At 37.3% G+C, this 24,057-nt stretch overlaps 4 protein-coding genes across 4 annotated transcripts; 1 reads left to right on the forward strand and 3 right to left on the reverse strand.

The window, feature by feature from the left end:
* Window positions 1-9,974: 9,974 nt before the first annotated feature.
* LOC107635949 (putative F-box protein At1g67623) lies at window positions 9,975-10,481 on the forward strand. Its single transcript, XM_016339496.2, has one exon. It carries the CDS (start codon window positions 9,975-9,977, stop codon window positions 10,479-10,481), a length of 507 nt encoding a protein of 168 aa, XP_016194982.2.
* Window positions 10,482-14,789: 4,308 nt separating this feature from the next.
* Window positions 14,790-15,686, reverse strand: LOC148566586 (protein FAR1-RELATED SEQUENCE 5-like). Its single transcript, XM_088484319.1, has 2 exons — window positions 15,119-15,686; window positions 14,790-15,076 (listed from the first exon to the last, which is right to left on the reverse strand). Exons 1-2 carry the CDS (start codon window positions 15,684-15,686, stop codon window positions 14,790-14,792), a joined length of 855 nt encoding a protein of 284 aa, XP_088340445.1.
* Window positions 15,687-15,747: 61 nt separating this feature from the next.
* LOC107635951 (protein FAR1-RELATED SEQUENCE 5-like) lies at window positions 15,748-16,323 on the reverse strand. Its single transcript, XM_016339497.1, has one exon. It carries the CDS (start codon window positions 16,321-16,323, stop codon window positions 15,748-15,750), a length of 576 nt encoding a protein of 191 aa, XP_016194983.1.
* Window positions 16,324-18,637: 2,314 nt separating this feature from the next.
* Window positions 18,638-23,104, reverse strand: LOC148566587 (uncharacterized). The gene is made up of 4 exons (XM_088484320.1): window positions 22,383-23,104; window positions 21,626-22,121; window positions 21,361-21,520; window positions 18,638-20,496 (listed from the first exon to the last, which is right to left on the reverse strand). Exons 1-4 carry the CDS (start codon window positions 23,102-23,104, stop codon window positions 18,638-18,640), a joined length of 3,237 nt encoding a protein of 1,078 aa, XP_088340446.1.
* Between the last annotated feature and the right edge of the window lie 953 nt (window positions 23,105-24,057).

Raw genomic sequence — 24,057 nt, forward strand, 5'->3', positions numbered from 1 at the left:
GGTTCTTCTTGAAGGGTTAGTCTTTTATTTTGTCTCTAAGTGGTGCATAGTTACGTGCAATTTATATAGTAGTAGAAGGAATAAAACTGTGGGAAAAATATTGATATATTATTTTTGTGTATAAAAATGTTGTTTATACGCTAAAATTACCTATTAAAATCGGTTCTTATATATTTATATACAAATATATATATTATTTAACTCATTTTTAGTATGTATTTTGTATATTTTAATATATATTTTATATTAGTAACTGATTTTAATAGTTAATTTTAGTATATTTGTAGTATGATTATTTTTATATTAATACATGTGTTTAGAATTTAACTAGAGAATCTATTTTTTTCTGTGGTTAACGTCAGTAGATTATAATATTAAATTCTAAATCTCAAATCTTAAATTTTAAATCATAAAATTTTTAAAAATGAAAGTTAAAAAAAATGAAATATTTTTTCACTAATATTGATTATTTAAAAGTTAGTTTTTTTTATATTCCTTTCATTTATTTAATATCTGTTACGGCCTGGCCCAAATTCACGTGGGTCAACCCAACCCGAGTTCTCGCCGGCCCAGTAATGCACCCTCCACCCGACCCGGACACGCGTCCCGTACGGCTTGCACACAGCCGTGGGACAACACCTTTGAGGGTATGAGCCTGCCCACTGGAAGGGCCCACTACTGACATGTATATAAGGGGGAGACTGGCTCTCCCCCCAAGGTACGTCACATTCACACACCATTTCCTTTCCGCCTGCACATATTCTGACAAGGGCGTCGGAGTGTCTTTGCAGGTGGCACCCCTCCTCCCCATATGAAGTGCTCGGGACCTCGCACACCCGGGACCAGGAAACCACGACCCAGCGAGCCTCTCCATCATCCCAAGCGTTGACCTCAAGGTCCTAACCCGAACCGTCCGGTACCCGACCTACCGAACAATATCTTTACAAGCTAAGTTCAAAATTATCTTTTAATACAGTTTTAAATATTATAAATAAAATGAAGAAGCTTTAAGTATATTTTTAATTATTTATTTCAGAATATATTCAAGCTAAGTATTTATTTAGAAAGACTTTAGCTCTTCAATTTACTTATGGGATAATGAATTGATTAGGGAGAAAAGTAAACTGTCGATAGCTTTTAATTATTGCGTGTGGTTAGATAAAAACACATATAAAAAGGATAATTAAAACCTTATAAAATTTGCCTTTCCACTTCCTTAAGAGTTAAAGTTAAGTAAATAAATAAAGACAAAAAATATATAAATAAATTTTATTTTTTTTATAAAAAGATTAATTATTCGCATTCATGCTTATTGCCTTCTTGTTTATATTTCCTTCTTCGATATTTTTGGTCGATCCATCTAATGTATGCTAATTCGATAATCGCAGATGTAAGAGCCCAATTAAAATTGACACTTTTATATAGGGTTATTTAATGCCGCACAAAAAATGACAAAAAAAAAAAGATATCACTTGTATAAAGACAACAAAAATATTTTTTTTAAATTATTTATTTAGTTACAGTTAAAATATATATTCTAAAATTTTAATTTTATAATATGTCTTATTCAAAAAATTTAGAAATAAATAAAAATTGTCATAGTAAAAATAAAATAACTAAAAAAATAAAATTAATAGATTAAAATATAAATCTTTAAAAATAAAAAATTATTAAAAGAATTATAAAAATCATAAATAAAAATTTAATTCGTAAAAGATTATTAAAATTGAAAAAAATAAAAAATATCAAAATATAATGAAATAAACATAGAAAAATAATATTATAAAATTAAAAAAATAAAAAAATAAAACAATCTTATAATAAATTTTTTATTTAAAATTTAAATTTTAAACAAATTAAAATGTTTATATCAAAGCTAAAGTAACAATTTTAAGAATATAATAACACTTTTTAATAATGACAATACTTTTCATCTAAATCACGTGTCAAAAATTCAATACATAACAATTTAGTCAATAAATTATGAGATCAAATGTTCTTATCTAAAAATATTTTAAATGTTTTTATCTAATTTCTGCTAAAATAAAGCCCGCATTTATTTGCAAAAGGATAATAAATTTCCAATTCAGAAAAGTAGAGCATGGTGACAAAAATCATAATTCTGAAAACTACATATAACTGGTCTAGTTTTTGGCAAAAATTCGTTTTTAACGATTCAGGCAAAAAGTGCCAAAAAAAAAATACTAAAAGAAAGGTTTTAAAAATTGAATTGATCATCGAAACAGTGATTGAACTGCTTTAATTATTAATTTATTTATTTATTGGTTCAAAATCATAGTTTAATCAGAATAACTATTTTATAATAAAATAATAAAAAATATAAATAAATACACTAAGTATAATATAGTCTAATATAAAATTTAACAATTGGACAAAAATATAACCTAATTATCACAAGGTCATGATCAACACTTCAATAACAATTTATCAAATTACCAAACAAACAAGATGAAGAACGTGAACTAAGATCAAACTAATTATTCAAATTATTAACAATTTGGACAAAACTATAGCAACCTAACCATTCCAAAGTCAAAGAACATCACCTCAACTACAATTTATCAAAATAACAAATTAACAATATAAAAAAACGTGAATTAAGATTAGCACCACAACAACAATTAAAATAAAAAAAAAAAGAAATAACCAAAAGAGCAACCCAAATATGAGAAAGAACAAGAATAAGGAAAAAACATCACCTTTCACACATTCTAAAACTCGAACAGATGATACTGGAGCTTGGAAACATGATAGTCTGATGGATAGGGAATAGATGAGGGATGAACAGCAACAAAAGCTCGACAAAACAGAGGTGGAAGTGTGGCGATCAGAGGGGTTGAGCAATAATGAGGGTTGGAGGCCTCGAGCTTGAACAAGCGACAGAAAAGGAGCACAGCAACAGAAGCACGACGATACAAAGGTAGCGAAAGCTCAGCAAAACAAACATAAAATCATAGTGAAACAGGGGCAAAACAAACATGTTTGCGATGATGCTGGGGCAATGCAGACGACGACAGAGCAGACACGACGGTAGCGGTGGTTGGACAGCTTGAAGAAGTGCGAGTAGATGGAGGTTTAGAGCTGTCTCTTTGTGTTCAAAGACGAGAGGAGGGGTATGGGCTGAGAGAAAACTTTAGGGTTTTGTTTTTCTTTTAACTTACAAAACGACATCGTATTAGGCATTTTTTCAAAAATTAGCTGGGTCCCAATTGAATTTTACCAACCGGCGCCGATTGTTGAAGGAGGCAGTTCTACCTATCAGTCTAGCTGCTAAAGTCATTAGTTTTTGGGGGACGGATTCCATGTGCCGAAGACGTTTGGTGTTTCGGTGCGCATATCCTTTGTCTTCGGCTAACTGGTGCGCCTAATGATGATGGCCGTCAGATCTTGCTTGTTTTTTAATCCAATGACAGAGATCACCCTAGCTCTTCTTATAAGACTCAGAATTTTTGAAAAATCTTATTGTGAACTAATTTCAATTTATTTATTCATTAAAGATTTTAATTTCGGAAATTATTTTATTAAAGCTAACTAAATCAAGTTTTGATAATTAAATTAGAAATTTTATCTAATTTTATAATTATTGGATCATTTTCATATTTAAATTATAAAGTTTAGGAATCGTAAAATAATAAGAATTTACATGATTTGATTTAAATAATTGTGATTTTAGAAATTAATATTTTAATTTTTATGAATAAAGAAAATTAATTATATTATCTATAGTTATCAAATTAGAATTACTTATTTGAGAATAATTTGTAAATTGATAATTAAATAGTATTTTTAATAAATATTAGTGTTGGATTAAAACAGGTTTTCAATTATCCTATTACTCTTAATTTTATAAAATTGTTATATTACTCATATGAATTTTATCCTAATTCTAAATTCCCAAATAAAACCCTAATTTTAATCAAATAAAACTATAACCCCCTCCTAATCTAACCTAACCACCACCACTCATCTAACCTAACCACCGCCACTCCCTAACTCAAACACAGCTCCATCCCTTCAGAAAAAAAAAGAGAGAAAGAAAGAAAGAAACGAAGGAAAGAAAAAGGGCAACGGGGAAGGGGAAAATCAGAGAAGAAGGAAGAGAGCGCCGGAGAGGAGTCACCGCCGCACTACTGCTGCGCTGCTCAGGACCGTGTCCCGCTCGCTGCTGCACCACGCTCAGTGTCGTCTTTGCCGTCGCATTTGTGTCATCGTCATGCACAAGAGGAGGAGAAATAGAGTGACAGGGAGAAGAGGAAGGGATGACGCCGTGACTGGACTCGCCGCCGTTGCATCGCAGGAGGTTCCAGTTCTGTTGCCGCCGTTCGCGCTGTCACCTCCAGCCCGCGCCGTCGTCGTTCGCGAAGAGAGAGAGAGAGAGAGAGAGAGAGAGAGAGAGAGAGAGAGTGCTCAGGAGCAGAGGAGAGAGAGGGGAGACCCATGCTCAACCACCGCCGCGCCTCTGCCGCCGAAAAACTCCGCTGCCGCCACTGACATTCACCATCGGTAAGGGTTTTTGAGTTTGGTTTACCTTCGTTTGAGATTCTGAAAACCTTATTGTCTCTGCATGTTGGTTTTAGTCACCGTCGAAGAAGGCCGTGCCTCTGGTCACCGAAATCATGGACTGGAGAGAAGGGGCTGCCTCTCCTATTGCTGCTGCTTTGTTCTTTTATCGTAAGTGGTCTCTGTTTTTAGTTCCATTGAATTCATTTCTGTTTTTGATTCCATTGAGTTTGAATTCTCTATTTTGTTGTAACCATGGTCACTGTTGTTGGAATTATTGACGCCGCTCTCGGTGCTGATTGGATTAACCACCATAGCTATTCTGCATCACCTTCACTTTCCATTATTTCTGTTAGGTCCCGTTCTTGCCGGTGATGGCCGTTGGATTTGCAACAGCTCCAACTTTTATTTCCCTCTTGATTCGGTGAGTTTTTCTTGTTTTGGAACTCTCCCTGTTAGCGATTCGTTATAGTTTATTAAGGATTTTGCAATGTTATTTGCTATTTGATTGAGTTTCGGTTATTTCTTATTACGATTAGAGTAACTATGGTTGCTGCAAAAGTGATTTGGAACTGCGGTTGTGGTTGCCACTGTGATGAGCTGGGGGAAAAGGGATTCAAGGCATTTAATTATGTGGATTGCGAATAGTTGAGCTAGGGATTTTTCTTAAAATTTATTTCATATTATAGAGTTGTTATAAATAGATATTGATGCAAAAAATATATTTCTGTGATTATGTTTGTCTTGTAGATGTGGTTGTTTGATTGCTTGAGTGATATACGGTTGTTGATAAGAAATGAGTTTGAAAAGTTATTTACTTGATTATTATGAAAAGTGGTTACCTTAGTTTGGAGTTAAAGTGGTTTGATTCTGAGTAGGTCTGATCTTATAAAAGATTTAATACTTGAGCTGGTTTGATTTTAAAAAGGGATTTATTATTGGAATTTGTTTGATTTGAAAATAATTTGATATTGGAATTGGTTGAATTTTGGAAAGTCATTGAAATTGGGAAATGATTGGGAAAGAGTTTGAGGAATGTCTGGATGGAACCCGAAAATGGTGGCAGAGTCTGAGTTTTAGAGGAGATGCTGCCGAAATTTTATAAAATTGGAAGTTTCATTTGAAGCAATTAATTAAAAAGATTTGTTTTTAAACATTATAAGTTTTAAGATTGATTTATTTATCAAAGAAAGAATTATGTTTTGAATTGGGATTGTTAATGAATGGAATGGAAAGAAGGATGATGAGGATTTTCTTTGAAATATGGTTTTTGAATGGATTTGGAAATGAGATTTGGATTGATGAATGATGATGATGTTGAGATATGGATTGAGAATGTTGAGATATGATCTTTGAATTATTTATATAGCTTATGGATTTGAATTATCTGAGATACGAGGTTCCTTGGATAAAGTGCTGTGGCTTGCCACCACGCGTACCAGGTAGAAAACTCGATACTCTATTGACCCTACAACGTAAGTGTGACCGGGAACTATATAAATTCCTAGGAATGTAACCCCCCATTGAGCAATATTGATTATTTGAGAAAAAGCTATGCATAGACTCTTGGAGATGCACGTCGAGAGACAGTCTAAGTATTTTCAGACTTGTTAGTTGGCTGGATAACCGACAGAAGAGGCTCATCAGCCATAGGACAGGCATGCATCATATGCATTTGTATGCTTTGCTTGGGTTTGAACTTGTTTTGGTTTGCCTAATTGTTGAACTGTTCTTAACTGCTACCTGAACTATTTGCTGTAACTACTATCTAAACCTGTACTTTCCTTGTCCGTCTTGCCTGTGTTTGTCCTGGTGTGCTACATCTGAGAATGAACTTTGGTGCTGAATTGATGTTTGTGTTGATTGATTGCGTGGTTGGTTTCTGATTGAGATTTTCTTATAAGAACAGAAAGATTTTGGATTTTTGAAAGGTTAAACATTGTTTCATTGAAAAGGTTTTGAATGATTAGCTATTGGTTTTTTTTAAAAGGATTCATAAGACAATGATAATCACTGAGCTTGAAAATAGTTTTCTTATTAAATATCTTCTTATGACAATTCTAAAACTCCGTGGTGCGACCGTGTGGTTAGGTTCTCACCCTCTACAGCTTTATCTTTTCAGGAGATGGGTGACGAGGCTTATGAAGAGCTTTATTGCGTTTTGTTGACTCGATGTTATTGTTTTAGTTAATAGCCCTCGCCTTTATCTTTACGAGTTTTTTTATAAGAGGGATAGGGATTTGATTATGTAATGCTTGTAAAGCTATTAATATATCTATATACATATGTATCCTTTGTAAGTATTCATATTTGTGTGGATGTATGATATCTTTAGAAAGTCTTTTGGGTAGTGACACGATTTAAGTTTTAAACAGGCTCATACTTTAGTATTTAAATATTGTAAGAGTGGTCGTAATACCCAAGCTATCAGAGTGGCGCAGCCGGAAGCGTGATATTTTGATAGTTAGGGTGTTACACTTCCCTCCTTTGATTGGCTAGTGGACATCTTGTGTCAGAAGGGTTAGTTTGCAAAATTTACTTTGTAGCTGGTTATTTTTGTTACATTCGAAAATTATTTGGGTTTATGTAGAATTAGTTTATGATGTTTTAACACCTAAATTAATAGCAGTTAGTGATTCTATTTAACGCTAAATCAGAGATGATGGAGGTGGGCTAGGAAGGAGGGAGAAGCGTCGTGGACGTCGTTTGATGCATACAAGAAACGATTTGATGTTTACGTTTTTGTCACTGACCGTCAATAGAGTTGTAGGAAGCTTTCTCCTGCGGAATCACAATGCGAAGTTGACTCTCTGAATGGCGCATCTATCGCGACTCATTTGGTTTCGAGGATGACGATCTGCATAGTGTCATCGCCGGAAGGGGTTTCGATCACCGTTGATAAGAAGGAGTGTTGTTTCGGGTAGACGTATGGCTTTGCCGGAGACGATCAACAAGGAAAGATCCAAGCGGCGTGGAGATTGTGGGCTAGAGAATGACGAAGGAGAGGCAGAAGATATTTCGGGTCGGGCGGGTCGTGTTGGAACACTGCTGGTTGGACTTGGCTCAATCCAGATGGGCCTGTAGATTATAATTTTTTTTTCTGAAACCAATGATGGGGTCAAGTGTTGGGTTATTAATTATTTTGTTAAAACTAGATCACTGGTTTGGTATGGTCCTCTTTACAATACCAAAAAAAAAAAAAAAACTAACATGGCTGAACAAAGAAGAGGAACACCCAGTACCAAAAAAAAGGAACACCAAATTAGTTATTGCATGTATAATTAGTTACTGAACAATCTAATAGCAGTATTAAATATTTAAATTTTCTTAGGATATAATAATTAAAATACTTTGTAAACCAACTTTTCTGGGGCATAAAATTCACAGAAACGTTGAATAAGGAACATGCACATATTTTTCAATTGAACACGGGATTGCATTCGTGCAATATGATTGGTTGAGGTTGAATACCTGTCCTTTAATAAGCAGAATTTGATGAGTCTTTTTAAGGAGATTTTCTTATTCAATAAAATAATAATGCACCTCTTTTATTTTTGGAAAGGTAAAGGAATAAATTAAATTATTTCGTTGGGAAAAAAATGGATAACAGTTATCCAATGAGAAATTAAATTAAATAATTAATGTAAGAAGAATAGAACCCTAAGTTTGATCTGGTATGGAGGATTCGTTTGATGATGATACAACTTAAGCATGCAACTATACACAAATTATTACATTCATAATGCAAACGGCATGTGTGGAACGATCCATTATCACTATATTTTAAAGATAATGCTCACACGTATAACCTTCGCATCTAGCAGTATTTCATAACAGCATTAGCTAATAGGCCGACCCAAAAAAAAATAGACCTGAACAGTACAATACCGCAGCCCTTTCTCAGTTACATGGGCCGCCCCAGTTACATACATTGCGGGGGAGGGTTGGTTTACGGTGTCTCCATCCCGTTGTTGCACTGATCCCTAAGACTTGGGACTTTACCTCTCCAGCAAAATGTTGTCCAGCTGCCGTATGATTTCTCCCAGTTGAGTCTTGATTCCCGTTTCTCTCTTTTGACTTAGGATACATGGTACTCGATCGATGCAATGGCCTGTTGTAGGTCCTTAATCAATTGACTGGTTGCAAGTGATATAACTTTGTTAGCAACACATTAACACTGACGCAAGTGACTAGATGTAAGGGCGTCGCAAGAAGATAATTTTCGCTTACCAGATGCACCTGGTACCTTCGTAGGAGTCGACGTCACCGTCGTATCGTGTCGTCCACTGTGAACGAATCGATTGAACTCCAACGCCGGCGGGAACTCGCTGCCCAGCCCCGGAACAGGCGATGTAGTCACCTAAAAGTAGTCGTTCCAGGTGTTCACGGCTTCTTGGTATCTCCGGTAATGAAGAAACAGGTTCCGTGGAAAGCCATCCACCTGAGCCAATGCTGTCTCTCAGGTGGGGTATATTCCAGGTATCCTCCCTCTAAACACGACGTTCCACGCACCTTCTGGTCGCATTGCCATCCGTTTATTAGAGGAGATCTAGTAGACCTTGCAGAGGGAGAGGGGGTTAGGCTTGATGGTGGAATACAGTTTATGGATTTTTCTCTCGCCTATAGGCTAAGAAATGGAAGAGTAAATAAATAAAGCAACTAGAATGGTGCAAAAACAGTCGAGGTTTACTTGCATGCGGACCCCATGTTCAGGAGTAGGGGTGTACTTCACGCGGACCCCATACTCAGGAGTAGGGGTGCAGGGACTCTAGGTTCAGGAATAGGGGTGTACTTGCATCAGGAAAGAAAAAAGTAATAACATGTGTCGTATAAATCACCACTATTAATTTCAATAAATTTATTATATTTTTAGAATTAATTTTTATCTAGAATTAATTCTCAATATAAATTGTTATCGAGTCCCTTGGCTAAATAAATTTTCTAAAAAAACCAAACCGTCATTGACGTTTTCCATTTTTGCACTTGTAGACAGTATAGAAAGTAAATTAAGAAAATGAAAACGGCACTGTCATTTTGCATAAGGACAATCCAGTCTTATCCAAAATGTTGGACAACAAAACGTATGAGGCGCTAAACCTTAATAATAAATGCTAGTATATAATATATAAAATATTCGCTTTTATAGGATAGAAGGAAATTGTTATATGTGTTCGCAGTTAAATATGATATATGCTTTTTTAATTAATATAATTATACTATCGTGATAAGTACAAATTATACTATAATAATATATAACAGCTAACATTCCATCCATGTATTAATACCTGGTTTTATCTGGACACATCGGTAAATGAAGAAAACATCTAGGAAAATGTATGCAGTACTGAACCCCCCAATGGCAGTATATTAAAAAGCAAAATGCTACAAGGTCATTTACAAATTCATCTCTCCTCTTTATAATCTCCAATAATCCCTTCACCAAGTCCTTGCAAATGGCCGAAAGTTCCCAGAAGGATGGAAAGAAAGAAAACGTATCCGTTCAGCACAAATGTCCGCTGAATCTTCTTCCTCGCGAAATATGGTCTAGGATTATCACGATGGTTACATTGAATTCGATTGAGGATCTGTTTAACATGCAGGCGATGTGTAAGGTGTTCCTGGGTGTGGCGAGTTTAGATGCTGTATACAAGCATGCGACAATGTCGTATAAACCGTTAGTGTACTTTTTAATTTACCTCGACAGGCCTGAAAGGAGATTCCTTGATCGCTGCGTGGAAGTAGGAAATGTGGATGCTATACTCTGGCAGGGGTTCATGGAGTATTTCCAGTTTGACTGCCGTGACAAAGGGATGGAACTGCTTTCTAGGGCCTCAACAGAGGACAGCGTTGAAGCCGGTTACTTGTGTGTCATGTGCCTACTGTGCGGACACGAAGACAAAGACGAAGTGCAAAGGGGTGTTCAAATGATTGAAGTTATCCATACTTCTGGGCAGGTCTAGAGGTTCAGGGAGTTCTTGACGGACATTTTCTACGATGTCAGGGTGTTCTTCGAAATGTTTGCATTTGAATGAACGTGACTGTTTACCACTCTTGTTAATCTGCCCCCTGACTGTACTGTTATGGGTTTATCTTTATGTAATCCGTCAATACAGTGGCTAGCAAATGTCGGTTTGTTATGATCCTTCATTAACCTCTTGCTATGTGTATTGATGGTGTATTTTATTTTATTTTATTTTTTGTTAAAAAACTGTCAGTTTGATCAAATAATTTATCATGATTATGTGGATGGCACAGACGACACAATTAATGCATATCTTGGCTAGAACTTCGTCCAAATAATGCTTTCTTCTTGAGGGGGATTTGATCTGAACTTTGCACTATTGAAGTGACGTTTGAATAGACAGAAGACTGTTTAATCAATCAACCTTTTACACCATCGTCTGTTTTTTTCTGGGGCTGGGTATTATCTTAGATCGTGACAATGAATTTATACAAAATTGGCAACTTGGATAGGCAATTGGGAGTCACCGAAAGGGGTCAGGTAAAAAATGGGAACGAGATTTTTTTATATGTGCAATAATAATTGACGATGTTGTATAAAATCTGTAGAAACGTTGAATAATTAGCATGCTATATGTTCCAATTGAACACGGGATTGTATTTGTATAATATAACTGGTTGAGAGATTGAATACTTGTCTTTTAAAGAACAAAATTTGCTTTCATTTTTTAAGGAGTTTTTATTATGTAATTGCACTAATTTTTTTATTATAACCCGAGAGAGAAGTACTTCGAATTTTGTTTCAATCAATGGCTTTGTATTCTTTGTTCATCTAAGCAATCTAATTTGAAAGATGTTTATCTCCTATAATTTGATATAATATTAGGATATCATAAAAATGATACTATGTTTACATTCCTCTTTTTTATTGTCTAGTGTAAAATAATGGTATGTGCCTTTAAATTAGAAGGATCCCGTAAACATTAGTGACAATCAAACGTGTTGCCTGTAGGGTAATACCAATCTTCAAGGAAGGATAAATCGATAAACACGTATTTGATAACGCACACGTAAATAGTTGCCGAAATGGGTCCGAAATCATGATTTGGAAATGGTATTTGGCTCCATCGTGACATAAATCCCTAATTATGTGTCAACCGGTCACATGACTTTTGAAATTAAGAACAAACAGATTAAAGTAGATATAATTATATTAACCGAGTTTAAGTTCCACTACAGAAGATCAAATGGGAGACAGAACAAACAAAGGAAATAAAAGGATCATACAGGCCTCGACGAAAAACATGACATAAAGATATCAAGCATGTGCAACAGGTCAAATACCTCCGACCCCGTCTTCTTTCTGGCCGGCTGGCCCCCGATCGTAAGAGTTGTGTGCCATCTTCGGTGCTTTACGATGACCCCGAAAAAGTAAGAACTTTTGCTTTCCCTCCAAAACATCAAGCCTGCGTTCCAGCTCAAGCCACGCTGGCACCTCGTGCTGTTTCCGTCGACGAAGCTTGGCGATTTCTGGCATCAATTCGTTTTGTTTGTGATCCAATTGGCAAACGTCACCTCATTCCTTCGCTGCACCATTTGCAACATCGTTTCCAATCGTCGATGTGCCTTCTCCTCTTCCTGCAGTTCATCCTTCTTTGCCTTCGCCACGAACTTAGCGGCAAACATCTCCACCCTCGCCTCCCTTAGCTCTGCTTTGGTTGTTTCAAGTCTAGCCTTCAAAATCTCCTCCTTCTTGATCAGTGCAGCCTCAACGAGGTCACGATCTGCGCACTTATCATCTTCACGGATGATATCGATCAGAGCGGCGATGGACAGTTCTGCGAGGTCGTCGGGACTAATGGCGTGGTCGGTGACGGATTTCTGTGACATTTTCTCAGGAGAAGACGATGACATATGGCAGACTACGACGACCCTTAAAGCAACGATTTTTGTTCCGGCGACGATGGTTCTCCTCTGGGTGGGTCCTTCTGAAGTTACACCGAGGGTGCGAAGTGGAAGCCGTGTGCGGAGATGAGTGTGGCGGTGTGGCACACGGCGGAGATGAGTGTGGCGGTGTGGCACACGGCGGAGAGAGCAATGGAGGGTCGCAATAATAAGGAGAGGGAGAAGGATAGACAGAGAGTGGGAAGAAGGAGTTACGGCAGAGAAGAACTGAATAACGGTTAGTAGGGTTTGGGTTGTCAATAACGGGCTATATATAGGAAGTTGCTTGGTATGATTTTTTTCGTAACTAATGTGTAAATAAAGGGGGTTTATTTTTAGAAAAATAAAAGATTAATTTAAACAATTTTGATGAAAAAAAGAAGAAGAAAATATAACATTTATTCAGCGAGTAATTAAAGTAAGCAACTAAGTTGACATAAATATAACACAAAAATCGAACAATTAAGATTAAATTATTGCATTGTAAAACCAAAGTATTTGAATAGGATAGTACATTATTATTAAAATAAATTAAATTAACAACTGTATTGTATTGTATCTAATCATATGTTTTGATGGTTCCTTCTCCATTTTTTCAAGTTCCTTAATTAAATAAAAGTGATAAAAGTGATTAGAACCAAAACATCGGTTTTCAGATTTCTAGAAAAATAAAAAAATGAAAACGAGTATTTCGTTTGTCCCCTATTAATTATCTGATCTTTTCCAGAACAATCAGTAAAGAAACGTACGAGGCACTGAACCATTTTAACAACAAAAAAGGATATAATAAGAGCACAAAACGTATCGTTGGTGGTCGTGTCTCGTCTTGATATTTTCTAAAACCCTTGGCCTAAGGTGCTTGCAAATGGCTGGAGATTCCATGAAGAACAGAAAGAAAAGGAATGCAGCCAAGAAGATCGGAGGGAAAGGGACCGTATCCGTTGAGTATGAAAATCTGCTGAATCTTCTTCCTCGTGACATATGGGTCAGGATTGCTACGAAGGTTGCATTGTATTCGATTAAGGATCTGTTCAACATGCAGGTGACTTGCAAGGTATTTCTGGATGCAGCGAGGTCTGACGCTGTTTACAAGGAGGCGTCGATGTTGGAGTTGCCGATTGCGTCTTTTTTATACTACTATGGTCGTCTTGAAAACAAATTCCTAGAATGCTGAGTGGAGGCAGGAAATCTGGCTGCCCTACTCTGGGTGGGGATGACTGAATTCGTCTGGATTGGTCACTGCATTGATGGAATGGATACTCAGACTATGGCTGCAACTGGGGGCGACCTGGAAGCCTGTTACATGTGTGCGATGCTGCTACTGCCTCATGGCAAGGAAGACGAAGAGCACATGCGAAAGAGACTTGAAATTTTTGAAATTGTACGTGATTCTGGAGCGCTCGAAAGGTGCAGAGAGGTCTTCAGGCAGGTATTCGAGGGTCGGTGGGTGGAGGTTAAGCTGTTGGATCCTGGACAGTCCGAGGTTTGTTGATCTACCAGTTGCCGTACCCGAGGCACCATGGGTGCTGTGGAAGATTTGTCCCGTGTCTCGTGTGTGTAGTGCCTAACCGATTACGAGGTTCGGGTGTTCCTGGAGTTGTTTGCATTCGAATAAAAATGTCTATTTTGGGGTTTGTGTTTCCCAAGTTTGTTGTTTATGATTCTCGTATCTGGTATTACCGTATGAAGCATTATCTCTACTTTTGTTAAGAATTTACGCATGGTAATCCTCATATTAAATATATTTTTATTATGTTTCTATTTTTGTGAGTGGAAATGTTTACATTTTAGTGAACGTGGCTGTTTACCACTATTATTAATCTGCCCCCGAATGTACTGTTGTAGGGTTATCTTTATGTAACTTCATGTAATCCGCCAAAACAGTGCCTAGAAATGATGATTTGTTAACATTCTATGTCTTGGTTGAAAAAATGTCAGTTTGATCCAATAAGTTAACATAATTAAAAGGCATTGTTGTTCATCGTCAACCAAAAAAAATGCCTCTATTCAAATATTAGTAATTTGTTTGATTCGACTATATTATAACTTCAGTACGCGGGTATACACAAATGATTATAATTTGTGATTAAGACAAATCCAATGTTGGAATACAGTTTATGGGTTTTCTCCCACCTGAAGGTTAAGAAGTGGAAGAGTAAATAAACAAACAAGCTCAGAAATGGGAGAGTAAATAAACAGAGCAACTTGAATGGTGCAAAAGTAGATATAATTATATTAACCAATTTTTTAGTAGCATTTCGGAAGAACAAAAAAGATGACTAAACAAACAAAGCAAATAAAATGTTCATACAGGCTTCGACAGAAAACAACATGACATAAAGATATGAAACATTTGCAGTAGGTCAAATACCCCCAACATCGTCTTCATTCTGCCCGGGAGGCTCCTGATCGTTAGAGCCGTGTGTCCTTAGCGGAGTTTGACGATAACACAGGCGGAGCAATAACCCTAGCTTGATCTCCACAACCTCGAGCCTGCGTTCCACTTCACGCCATGGTGGCACCTCTTGCTGTTCCCATCGACAAAGCACCGCAATTATATGTTCGCAGGGGACCCCGAAACATTCTATTCTCATGCACGTGCATCGGATCTTGCTCATTTTAGACGTTGCAACAACATGCCAATCTTTCCCTAGAGTGCCGTATCAAGAGACGGTGTGGATAAAATACAAACCGTTGTCTTTAGAATCAACCACCTTTATTGCACAGGCCCTGTCAAGAATAGGAACAAACAAATAGAATATTGCCCCAGTGTAGTTCTCGGCTGCACTCTGCTCCAACTGTTTCAGGTTGGTGGTCATAACAGGGTCACCCTTTGCACACTCGAAATCCGCCTCCACTTCCTTTGCACGCACGAACATCAAGCATCGATGGAAATGACGTAAAAAATTAGTGTAATTGTATCGAGACTTAACATACCGTGATACCACAGCGTGCAAGCCCTTGCACCTTGAGGTTGTGCGAAATCTGGCAAAGAACCTTCCTCGTATGTGTGCTGTGGCCCAACTATGCCTTCTCTCGTACATGTCTTGTACCCATCTTTTATCAGCGACGCCAAATTTCTCCACCATCTCAAACCGCTTTTTCTGGAATGTTCCAACCTCGTAGTCGCCAAGTATACAATCCTTAAACATCCTGGTGAAGTTAGGCTTTCCGATGTTGCTCGTGGCATTTCGGAGGGGGTGCCAAGCACAGAGTCGATGGTGAGCCTCTAGGAAAACTTGCTCGATCACAGACTTCATTTGCCGGTCACTGTCAGTTATTATGGACACGGTAAGCCTTCCCTTTTATTACAGTTTGCAACTATTGAAACAGCCAAACATAGGTCTCTTCTTTCTCGTCTGCCACGAGTGCAGCGGCAAAGAGAACCGTTTGGTTGTGGTGATTCACACCGGAGAATACTAAAAGAGGTAAAAGGTAAACGTTTTTCTTGTAGGTTGCATCAAATGCAACCACGTCTCCAAATACCTGGTAATCAATTCGGCTGGTGCCGTCACACCAAAACAAATGTTGTAACACGCCCTCCTCGTCAACAACTTCTTTGTAGTATAGTGTTGGATCATTTGCCTTGCACTCTCGGAGATACCTTAAGCACGATTCCGCATCTAGGCCACCCTCTCTTCGTTGCTTCGCATTTACATTGTGCATGTCCCTTGTTATGTAGGGGACATTATGATACCCGCCGGTCAGGCTCGCCATAAAACTGCGGATTCGCGAGACGCCAATGCCCCATTTGCGCATGTCGTTCATCTGCTCGATGTCTGCTTCGCTCATCCTCCGATGGCTTGGGAGCATGGAAGAAAATCGTAACTCAAGAACGTGGTGGTTATGCGCGTTTGAAAAGTATGCAACGTGCCAACGTCCTGATTCATCGTCCATGCGAAGTAGCATCCTTGCAGGGCATCCACACCGTGTCTCGGCCCTTAGCCTCTTTTGCCGGTTAGGCATTGAGTAGAACTTCGGGATCGGTACCCTTGTCGGTGGCACATGAACTCCTGCCGTATCTTTACTTCACCACGTTTTTCGCTTCTAAAACATCTCGTGCCAAAGCCATGGTGCTTTGCATATTGCTGGTAGAACTCAAATGCAATGTCAACATCTGCAAAATTAAAGCGGAGAACCTCCTCCTCGCTCAAGTTTAAAAAATCAATCGAACCTATCAATTCGCCAGAATCAACAGCGTACAACTCATCATCCGCATAATTGTCAGACATTCCTCCGACGCCGTCCAAATTGTCTTCCAATTCAACCGCATCCCCATTGTCGACATCGGCCTCTGCATGATGGTCGTGTTCTGTTTCATCTTCCTGTAAATCGTACTCGTCCGACTCCATCCCTGCAAAGCCTTCACCCTCAACCGATCCAACTCCATGGTCTGCTCCATCATACATTTCTACTTTCTCGGCGACACGCACGCCCCCAAGGGTATCTTCATCTCCGGCTACCCTGTGCCAAACAACAACAATGCGGTAATTTAGCGAAACACGTAAAATTAGGGGATGTCCTTCAAAGAAAATTGGTGGCCTATGACGAAACAAAAGGAGATATTTGTAAATCAAGTGAAGGGTGATAATACAATAGGTACTTTCTTTCCATTGATGGAGACGGCAAAGCCATCAATTGCCGAAGACAACCAACAATGCAAATCAGGTACCATTGTCATCAGAGGTGAGGCTGTTGGTGTGCTTGGATCCGCCTAAACAGAATCGTTAACACTGAACACTTTCTCAATCCCAAAAAAATAGCATTTCGTGGTTCAAAAACTGCGAATCTTGTCTGATGAGTTGCTGGAACAAGACGCTGCCAAAGCCACCATGGCTGAGTGGGGGAGAAGAAGTTAGCTGAGTAGGGAGGTTTCAGTCGCTCTCGGTGGTGAAGATGATGGAAGGGACGATGCGATTGCAACGGAGGGGAAGGGGAGGAAGAGGGCGGCAGTAATAGTTGTTAACCAAATACTGAGTGTCCAACTAATTCTAACAATTAAGTTAAATGTATGCATTTTAAAAATCGTAAAAATGACCCCTCCTATTTTATATGAAATTGCAGAAAAAACACGAAAAAAGCATGCATTTTCATTCTGGCACTCCCTAGCTGACCGGTGCGCCAAACACCAAAATGGCGTTTCGATGCGCATTGTCCTTCCGCGTACCGAATCCGCGCCCTAGTTTTTGGTTCAACCGGTCTGAATGACCAATTTGAACTAATTTTCAAAACATTGATTAAAGACCTAGATCAAGTGGTAAATTAGATACTGCAAGGCATGTACTAATGACATACATGTATGCTTTGTTAGAAGGTGTATCGATTCAAATTCTAGCCATGTCTAGAAAATTGTTATATAGAACCCATGAAGAAGGGAAAGAAAGATAGACGTGTGTGATAGGATCTTGAAAAAAAAATAGTAAATTAAATTGTCTTTTAAACAAGTTTAGCCAAGTTTAAATTCCAACTAAGATTGGAATGAGATAATGTAATGATAAAAAAAGTTGCAAAAAAAAAGTTTAAAAAATGACGAATTAATTTATATGCGACAAGTTAACTGATTCTATTTTTAGTGGTTAATCAGTTTAATATATATAATTTAATCTAATTTTAATGAATTATTAATGTAAAATAATTTTATACAAATTTAATAACATAACATCACGTTAGCAAAAATAATTGTATAAAATATTTTATATATTTAATGCATTTAAAATAAACTTATATATAATTTAGTTGAATCTTTAAACTTCTAATGTAAAATGATACCAAGCTTAAAATTCAAGTGAATTACAAAAATAATTATAAGAAAATAAGAAGGTTGGTGATGTACTCTCAGGTCATTGAAATTTAAAGTAATGGAAGATGAATTAGAAAGAAGTGAAAAGAGAGAATAATTGATTAAAAGAACCACCACAGAGTACTGAGTACCAATTACAATATATATAGCAAAAGGGAAAATAAATTACTAACTAATAGTGCTATAATTATGTCTAACAAACTAACCAACTTGACAGCTATACAAAAAACAAACTCTATTATGTTACATCCCCCGCAAGCTGGTATTACGTGGTTTGTGCAAATCAAGTAATTCCAGCTTGGAAAGCAAATGAGAGAATGGTCCTGGAGGAAGGGATTTAGTGAATAGATCAGCCGGTTGTTCACTGGAGACAACGTGCCTAAGATTAGAAACCCCTTCTTTGAACTTGTTTCAAGCCACATGACAATCAACCTTAACATGCTTGGTTCTTTCATGAAAGATAGGATTTGAAGCAATATAGATAGCAGATTTATTATCACAGAAGATATCAACCGGAAGAGGAGGAAGAATGTTGAATTCCTTTAGTAGTTTGAGTAACCAAACGAGTTCACAAGTGCCATTAGCAAGGGCGCGATATTCTGCTTCTGAGGACGACCTTGAAACTGTAGCCTGCTTCTTACTCTTCCAAGAAATAAGAGTTTGGTCAAGGAAGAAACAATAACCACTGATGGATTTTCGGGTGTCTTTACAAGCCCCCCAATCAGAATCAGTGTAACCAGATAGTGTGAAAGAATTGTTGACAGAGAAAAATAAGCCAGTTGCTGGTGATTGTTTTAGATACCGGATGATCCTATAGGCAGCCTTCAAGTGGGCATCAGTTGGTGAATCCATGAACTGAGATAGGCATCCAACAGAGTAGCTGAGATCTGGTCTTGTGTTAGTAAGGTACAGAAGTCTGCCCACCAATCTACGATAGATGGTTGCATCAGGAAGAGGGGAGCCTGAAGCCTTAGACAGAGAAGTAGTGTACTCCATAGGAGTAGATGCTGGTTTTGCACCAAGCAAACAGCAGTCTGTGATCAAATCCAATGCATACTTTCTTTGATACAGTGCAATACCAGCATTGCTTCGTGCTACCTCCATCCCAATAAAGAACTTAAGAAGGCCAAGGTCTTTAATTTTGAATTTATCATCCAAAAACATTTTGACAGCTTGAATTTCACTCAAATCATCTCCAGCTAACACAAGATCATCAACATAAACAAGAATAGCTGTGAAAGTTGTACCTGTGGATTTGGTAAAAAGCGAGTGATCATTTTCAGATGGAGTAAACCCCAGATCAGCAAGTGCAGCAGACAACTTGATGTTCCATTGGCGACTAGCTTGTTTCAAACCGTACAAAGATTTTGTCAACTTGCAGACTAAGTTTGGATTGGAACACTGTAACCCCTTTGGAAGTTTCATATAAACGTCCTCATGTAGGTCTCCATGGAGAAAAGCTGTATTCACATCAAGTTGATGAAGATGCCAATTCTTTGCTGCTGCAACGGTAAGAAGAACACGCACAGTGCTCATTTTCACAACGGGACTAAAGGTGTCAATGTAATCGACTCCAGGAATTTGAGTGAAACCTTGGGCAACAAGACGTGCCTTATGCCTCTCGATAGTGCCATCTGGGTGGAATTTTGTGCGAAAAATCCACTTACAACCAACTGCATTCTTTCCAGGAGGAAGAGAAGTGATGATCCAGGTTTTGCTTTGCTCAAGAGCAGTGAGTTCTGCCTCAATAGCCTTCCTCCAACAATCATGCATAACAGCCTCAGAATAGTGTTTGGGGTCCGAGTTATTTATGAGAGCAAAAGTGAAGGCCTGGTGCTTGGGAGTAAACAATGAATATGACAAATGGTGAGAAAGGAGATACTTACATGTTGAAGGTAATTGGGCCGCATTGATTGGATCTCTATGTGATGAAATATAGAAACAATGAAAATCTTTAAGATAAGAGGGTGTTTTTCTTTCTCGTTCAGACCTTCTCAAAACTGGTGCAGCAGATTGTGACTCAATATGAATGGATGAATGTTCCAATGGTGCCAATGCAGATGCTGAGTCTAAGGTGGCGGGTGATGCAGAATCTGCTATATCATGAAGAGATGCCATAGGTGATGTAGAAGTGGCAGATAAATCAGGTGTAGTGTGTATGGTGTGAGGTGCAATTATGCCATGAGTATGCTCATATGAAGAAGTATGTGCAGAGTTATTATAAAAGAATGCAAAAGGGTCAAAATTGGATGATTCAATTGAAGGCTGATCTATAGAAAAATCAGTGCTTGATATTTGTTTGAATGGGAAATAGTGTTCATAAAATTCAGTGTTTCTTGATATAAAAATTTCTTTGGATTTTAAATCAAACAAAATGGACCCTTTTGTTCCTGATTGATAACCAAGAAAAACACATTTTCTAGCTCTAGGATCTAATTTTCTTCTATTAGTACTCAAAGTGGTAGCAAAAACAAGACAACCAAACACCTTGAGATGAGTCAAATCTGGTTTATTCTTGAAAAGTGCCTCATAAGGCGTTTGATGATTCAAGAAGGTGCTTGGTAGTCTATTTATTAAATGTACTGAATGTTGCATAGCATAGTGCCAAAAACATTTTGGCACATTAGAATGAAACAAAAGTGCTCTTGCAATATTCAGTATATGTTGATGCTTCCTCTCAACAATTCCGTTTTGTTGAGGAGTTTCAACACAAGATGTTTGATGTAATATTCCTTTTGAGTTATAGAAGGAGTTCATTTTAAATTCCATCCCATTATCTGTTCTAATTTGTTTCACAACTTTATGAAATTGAGTTTGCACCATTTGAACAAAATTTTCTACTAACACTCTAGTTTCGGATTTTAGTTTCATGCAATAAATCCAAGTAAACCTCGTTTTATCTTCCACAATTGTAAGAAAATATTTATGGCCAGCAGTAGATAAAAGTGAGAGTGGTCCCCAAATATCTATATGTAACAAATCAAAAATATATTCTGATTGTGTATTACTAATGCGAAAAGACAATTTCTTTTGTCTAGCCAAGTGGCAAGAATCACAAACATGAGATGATGAAATGCATTCAATAAATGGAAATGTATTTTTCATGATTGACATTCTTTTGGATGGTAAAAGACCTAGTCTAGCATGCCATAGAGTTCCTAAATCTTGCTGCACTGTGACATTTACAGAATGTGTGTTAACTTCTAGTGTAGTTAGTTTCCAAGGTTGAGCATCCATCACATAAAGATCACCAATGACTTTAGCTTGCCCAATCATCTTCAATGATGGGAGTACCTGTATCTCACAAAAAGAATCAGTAAATTTTAATTCACAATGTAATGACTTTGTGAGTTTAGACACTGAAATCAAATTATATTTAAAGTGAGGTATGAATAAAACATTGGTAAGAATCAAATGTTTAGAGAGTTGCACAGTGCCACAAATGTTTGTTGTAGTGGTAGAACCATCAGGTAGATTTACCAAAACTGGTCTCATATAATGAAAAGTTTTGAAAGACTCTTGAATATAGGATGCATGATCAGTAGCTCCACTGTCAAGTATCCAAGAAGTTTTAGTAAAATTTGATGATACACTCAAGCAATGCCTACCTTTTGGTTGAGTAAGGGTGGCGGAAGAAGTAATGTGGTTTACACTATTTGAAGTTGGCATGCGTGATTGTTGAAGGAGTGCTAGTAAGGTTTCCTTCTGATCTGGAGTCAACACAAGTACTGTATCATCGCTCTTTTTATCCTGGTTAGAATCAGCAATCTCAGCACTAGAATTCTCAACTATCTTGTCAGTGCTAAGTTGATTGGCTACTCGCTGCTTTTGGTGAGTAGGAAAGCCATTTTTCTTATAGCATGTCTCTGCTAAATGACCAATTCGATTACAGTAGCTACAAAACTTTGAAGTGTAGCCTCGACTATAAGATTTTTGATTTCCTCCTCTGCCTGAATTTCATCCACGGCCTCTGCCTCTTCCAGAAAATGAACCGCCTCCAGTTGAGGTTTGCACCTCTAAAGAGTTAGTCACTATGTTGCTATTTTACGGGTCACAATTCAATTCTTGCTCTTGTTGGGTTAACATAGATAGTACTGTGTTGATTTCAGGTAACGGCTTCATTAGCATGATTTGTGATTTAACATTTGAATATTACTCATTCAATCCTTTTAAAAATTTGACAACATATTCCTCAGAAGCATAGTCTCGAACAATTCGTAATCCACATGAACATCCATTAACACAAGCAACACAACTAGGAATAGCACATAAATTTTCTAATTCTTCCCAAATAGCTTTCAACATAGCAAAGTAAGAGGTAACAGTAAGATCACCTTGTTTGAGTGCATAAAATTCTTCTTTTAACGCACCAACTCGAAAGACATCTCCCTGTGAGTAACGACGTTTTAAATCATTCCACAAGTCTGGAGCTGAGCTAATCCACATCACGCTCTTAGCGATTTCAGGGCTGAGAGAGTGGTTGATCCAGGAGAGGAGAAAATTGTTACACCTATCCCATGCTTCAAAATTAGGATCACCTTCACCTGGTTTTAGAATGGATCCATCGAGGAATTTCACCTTGTTCTTCGATCTGAGTGCTCTCCACATATCGTGCGACCACTGATAATAATTTTGAGGTGTCAATTTAAGCGGAATTAGAGCCAAACCAGGACTTTCTCCTGGATGAAGAAAATAAGGGCTAATCGGATTAGAAATTGCAGAAGAGGAACTAGATCTGTCAAGATGTGCCTGGAACTGAGAGAATTGACGCATGAAAGCGGTGAAATTCTCAAAATCTGCACCGGAATTTGATGAAGGGCTTGCATTCGGATTAGCTAAATTATCTGCCATAGTTGGATCTTCTCGCTCTGATACCATGTAAAATGATACCAAGCTTAAAATTCAAGTGAATTACAAAAATAATTATAAGAAAATAAGAAGGTTGGTGATGTACTCTCAGGTCATTGAAATTTAAAGTAATGGAAGAAGAATTAGAAAGAAGTGAAAAGAGAGAATAATTGATTAAAAGAACCACCACAAAATACTGAGTACCAATTACAATATATATAGCAAAAAAAAAATAAATTACTAACTAATAGTGCTATAATTATGTCTAACAAACTAACCAACTTGACAGCTATACAAAAAACAAACTCTATTATGTTACATCTAATTTTATGAATAATTACTGATTCAGTTTTGATAATCTTAATAAAAACTTTATAACTCGTCGTTAATTGTTAATCTCTATTGGCAAATCCATAATTGGTGGTATATTGCTTTACAACTAGTAGTGACATTCTTGATTAAAAAAGAAAGAGAAAAAGAAAAAAAGAAAAGACTTTACAAGATACTAATGTCCGCCTCCCGTGAACACTGAACACCATACCAGATACTAAAAATCTAACATTATCTACTACTTCTACATTGAGGTAAAGCAATCTGTGACTGCAACCTTTTTAAGCCTTTTAGCATTAAATTTGTTCATAATATGAGCAAAGGAAACCGATCCCTCCCCATAAAAATGCTACCGGAAACATCAAACATGTGAATGCGAAGATGTAAAAGCAAAGAACCTTAATTATCGTTTTTTAATTAACTGTAGACTATAGTGGCCTATTACTATACCGGTCTTGTCGCATCTCATATATAACACAACGACACCACAAATGTTTCTTGCTCTTTCTTGCTTTTATCCTGCAACTTGCAAATCTCACACACACACCACACATGTTTTCTCATTAGTCATTTCTCGCCTTTTATTTCATCGTTTTCTTCTCGTTCTAGCGCTATTAAAGTACAGCTACAATAATGAACATTATTGCTGGATC

The sequence above is a fragment of the Arachis ipaensis genome, chromosome B4 (genome assembly GCF_059453495.1).
Source record: "Arachis ipaensis isolate K30076 ecotype BB chromosome B4, ASM5945349v1, whole genome shotgun sequence".
Taxonomy (NCBI): domain Eukaryota; kingdom Viridiplantae; phylum Streptophyta; class Magnoliopsida; order Fabales; family Fabaceae; genus Arachis; species Arachis ipaensis.

Coding starts and splice junctions, on each gene's coding strand:
- LOC107635949 (XM_016339496.2), top strand. CDS start 9,975: ATGGCCGAAAGTTCCCAGAAGGATGGAAAGAAAGAAAACGTATCCGTT.
- LOC148566586 (XM_088484319.1), bottom strand. CDS start 15,686: ATGAAGTCTGTGATCGAGCAAGTTTTCCTAGAGGCTCACCATCGACTC. Junction 15,077..15,118: donor GGTTGATTCTAAAGACAACG/GTTTGTATTTTA, acceptor ACGGCACTCTAG/GGAAAGATTGGCATGTTGTT.
- LOC107635951 (XM_016339497.1), bottom strand. CDS start 16,323: ATGGACGATGAATCAGGACGTTGGCACGTTGCATACTTTTCAAACGCG.
- LOC148566587 (XM_088484320.1), bottom strand. CDS start 23,104: ATGGTATCAGAGCGAGAAGATCCAACTATGGCAGATAATTTAGCTAAT. Junction 21,521..21,625: donor AACATTTGATTCTTACCAAT/GTTTTATTCATA, acceptor TGTGAGATACAG/GTACTCCCATCATTGAAGAT. Junction 20,497..21,360: donor TCTATGGCATGCTAGACTAG/GTCTTTTACCAT, acceptor ATTTTTCTATAG/ATCAGCCTTCAATTGAATCA.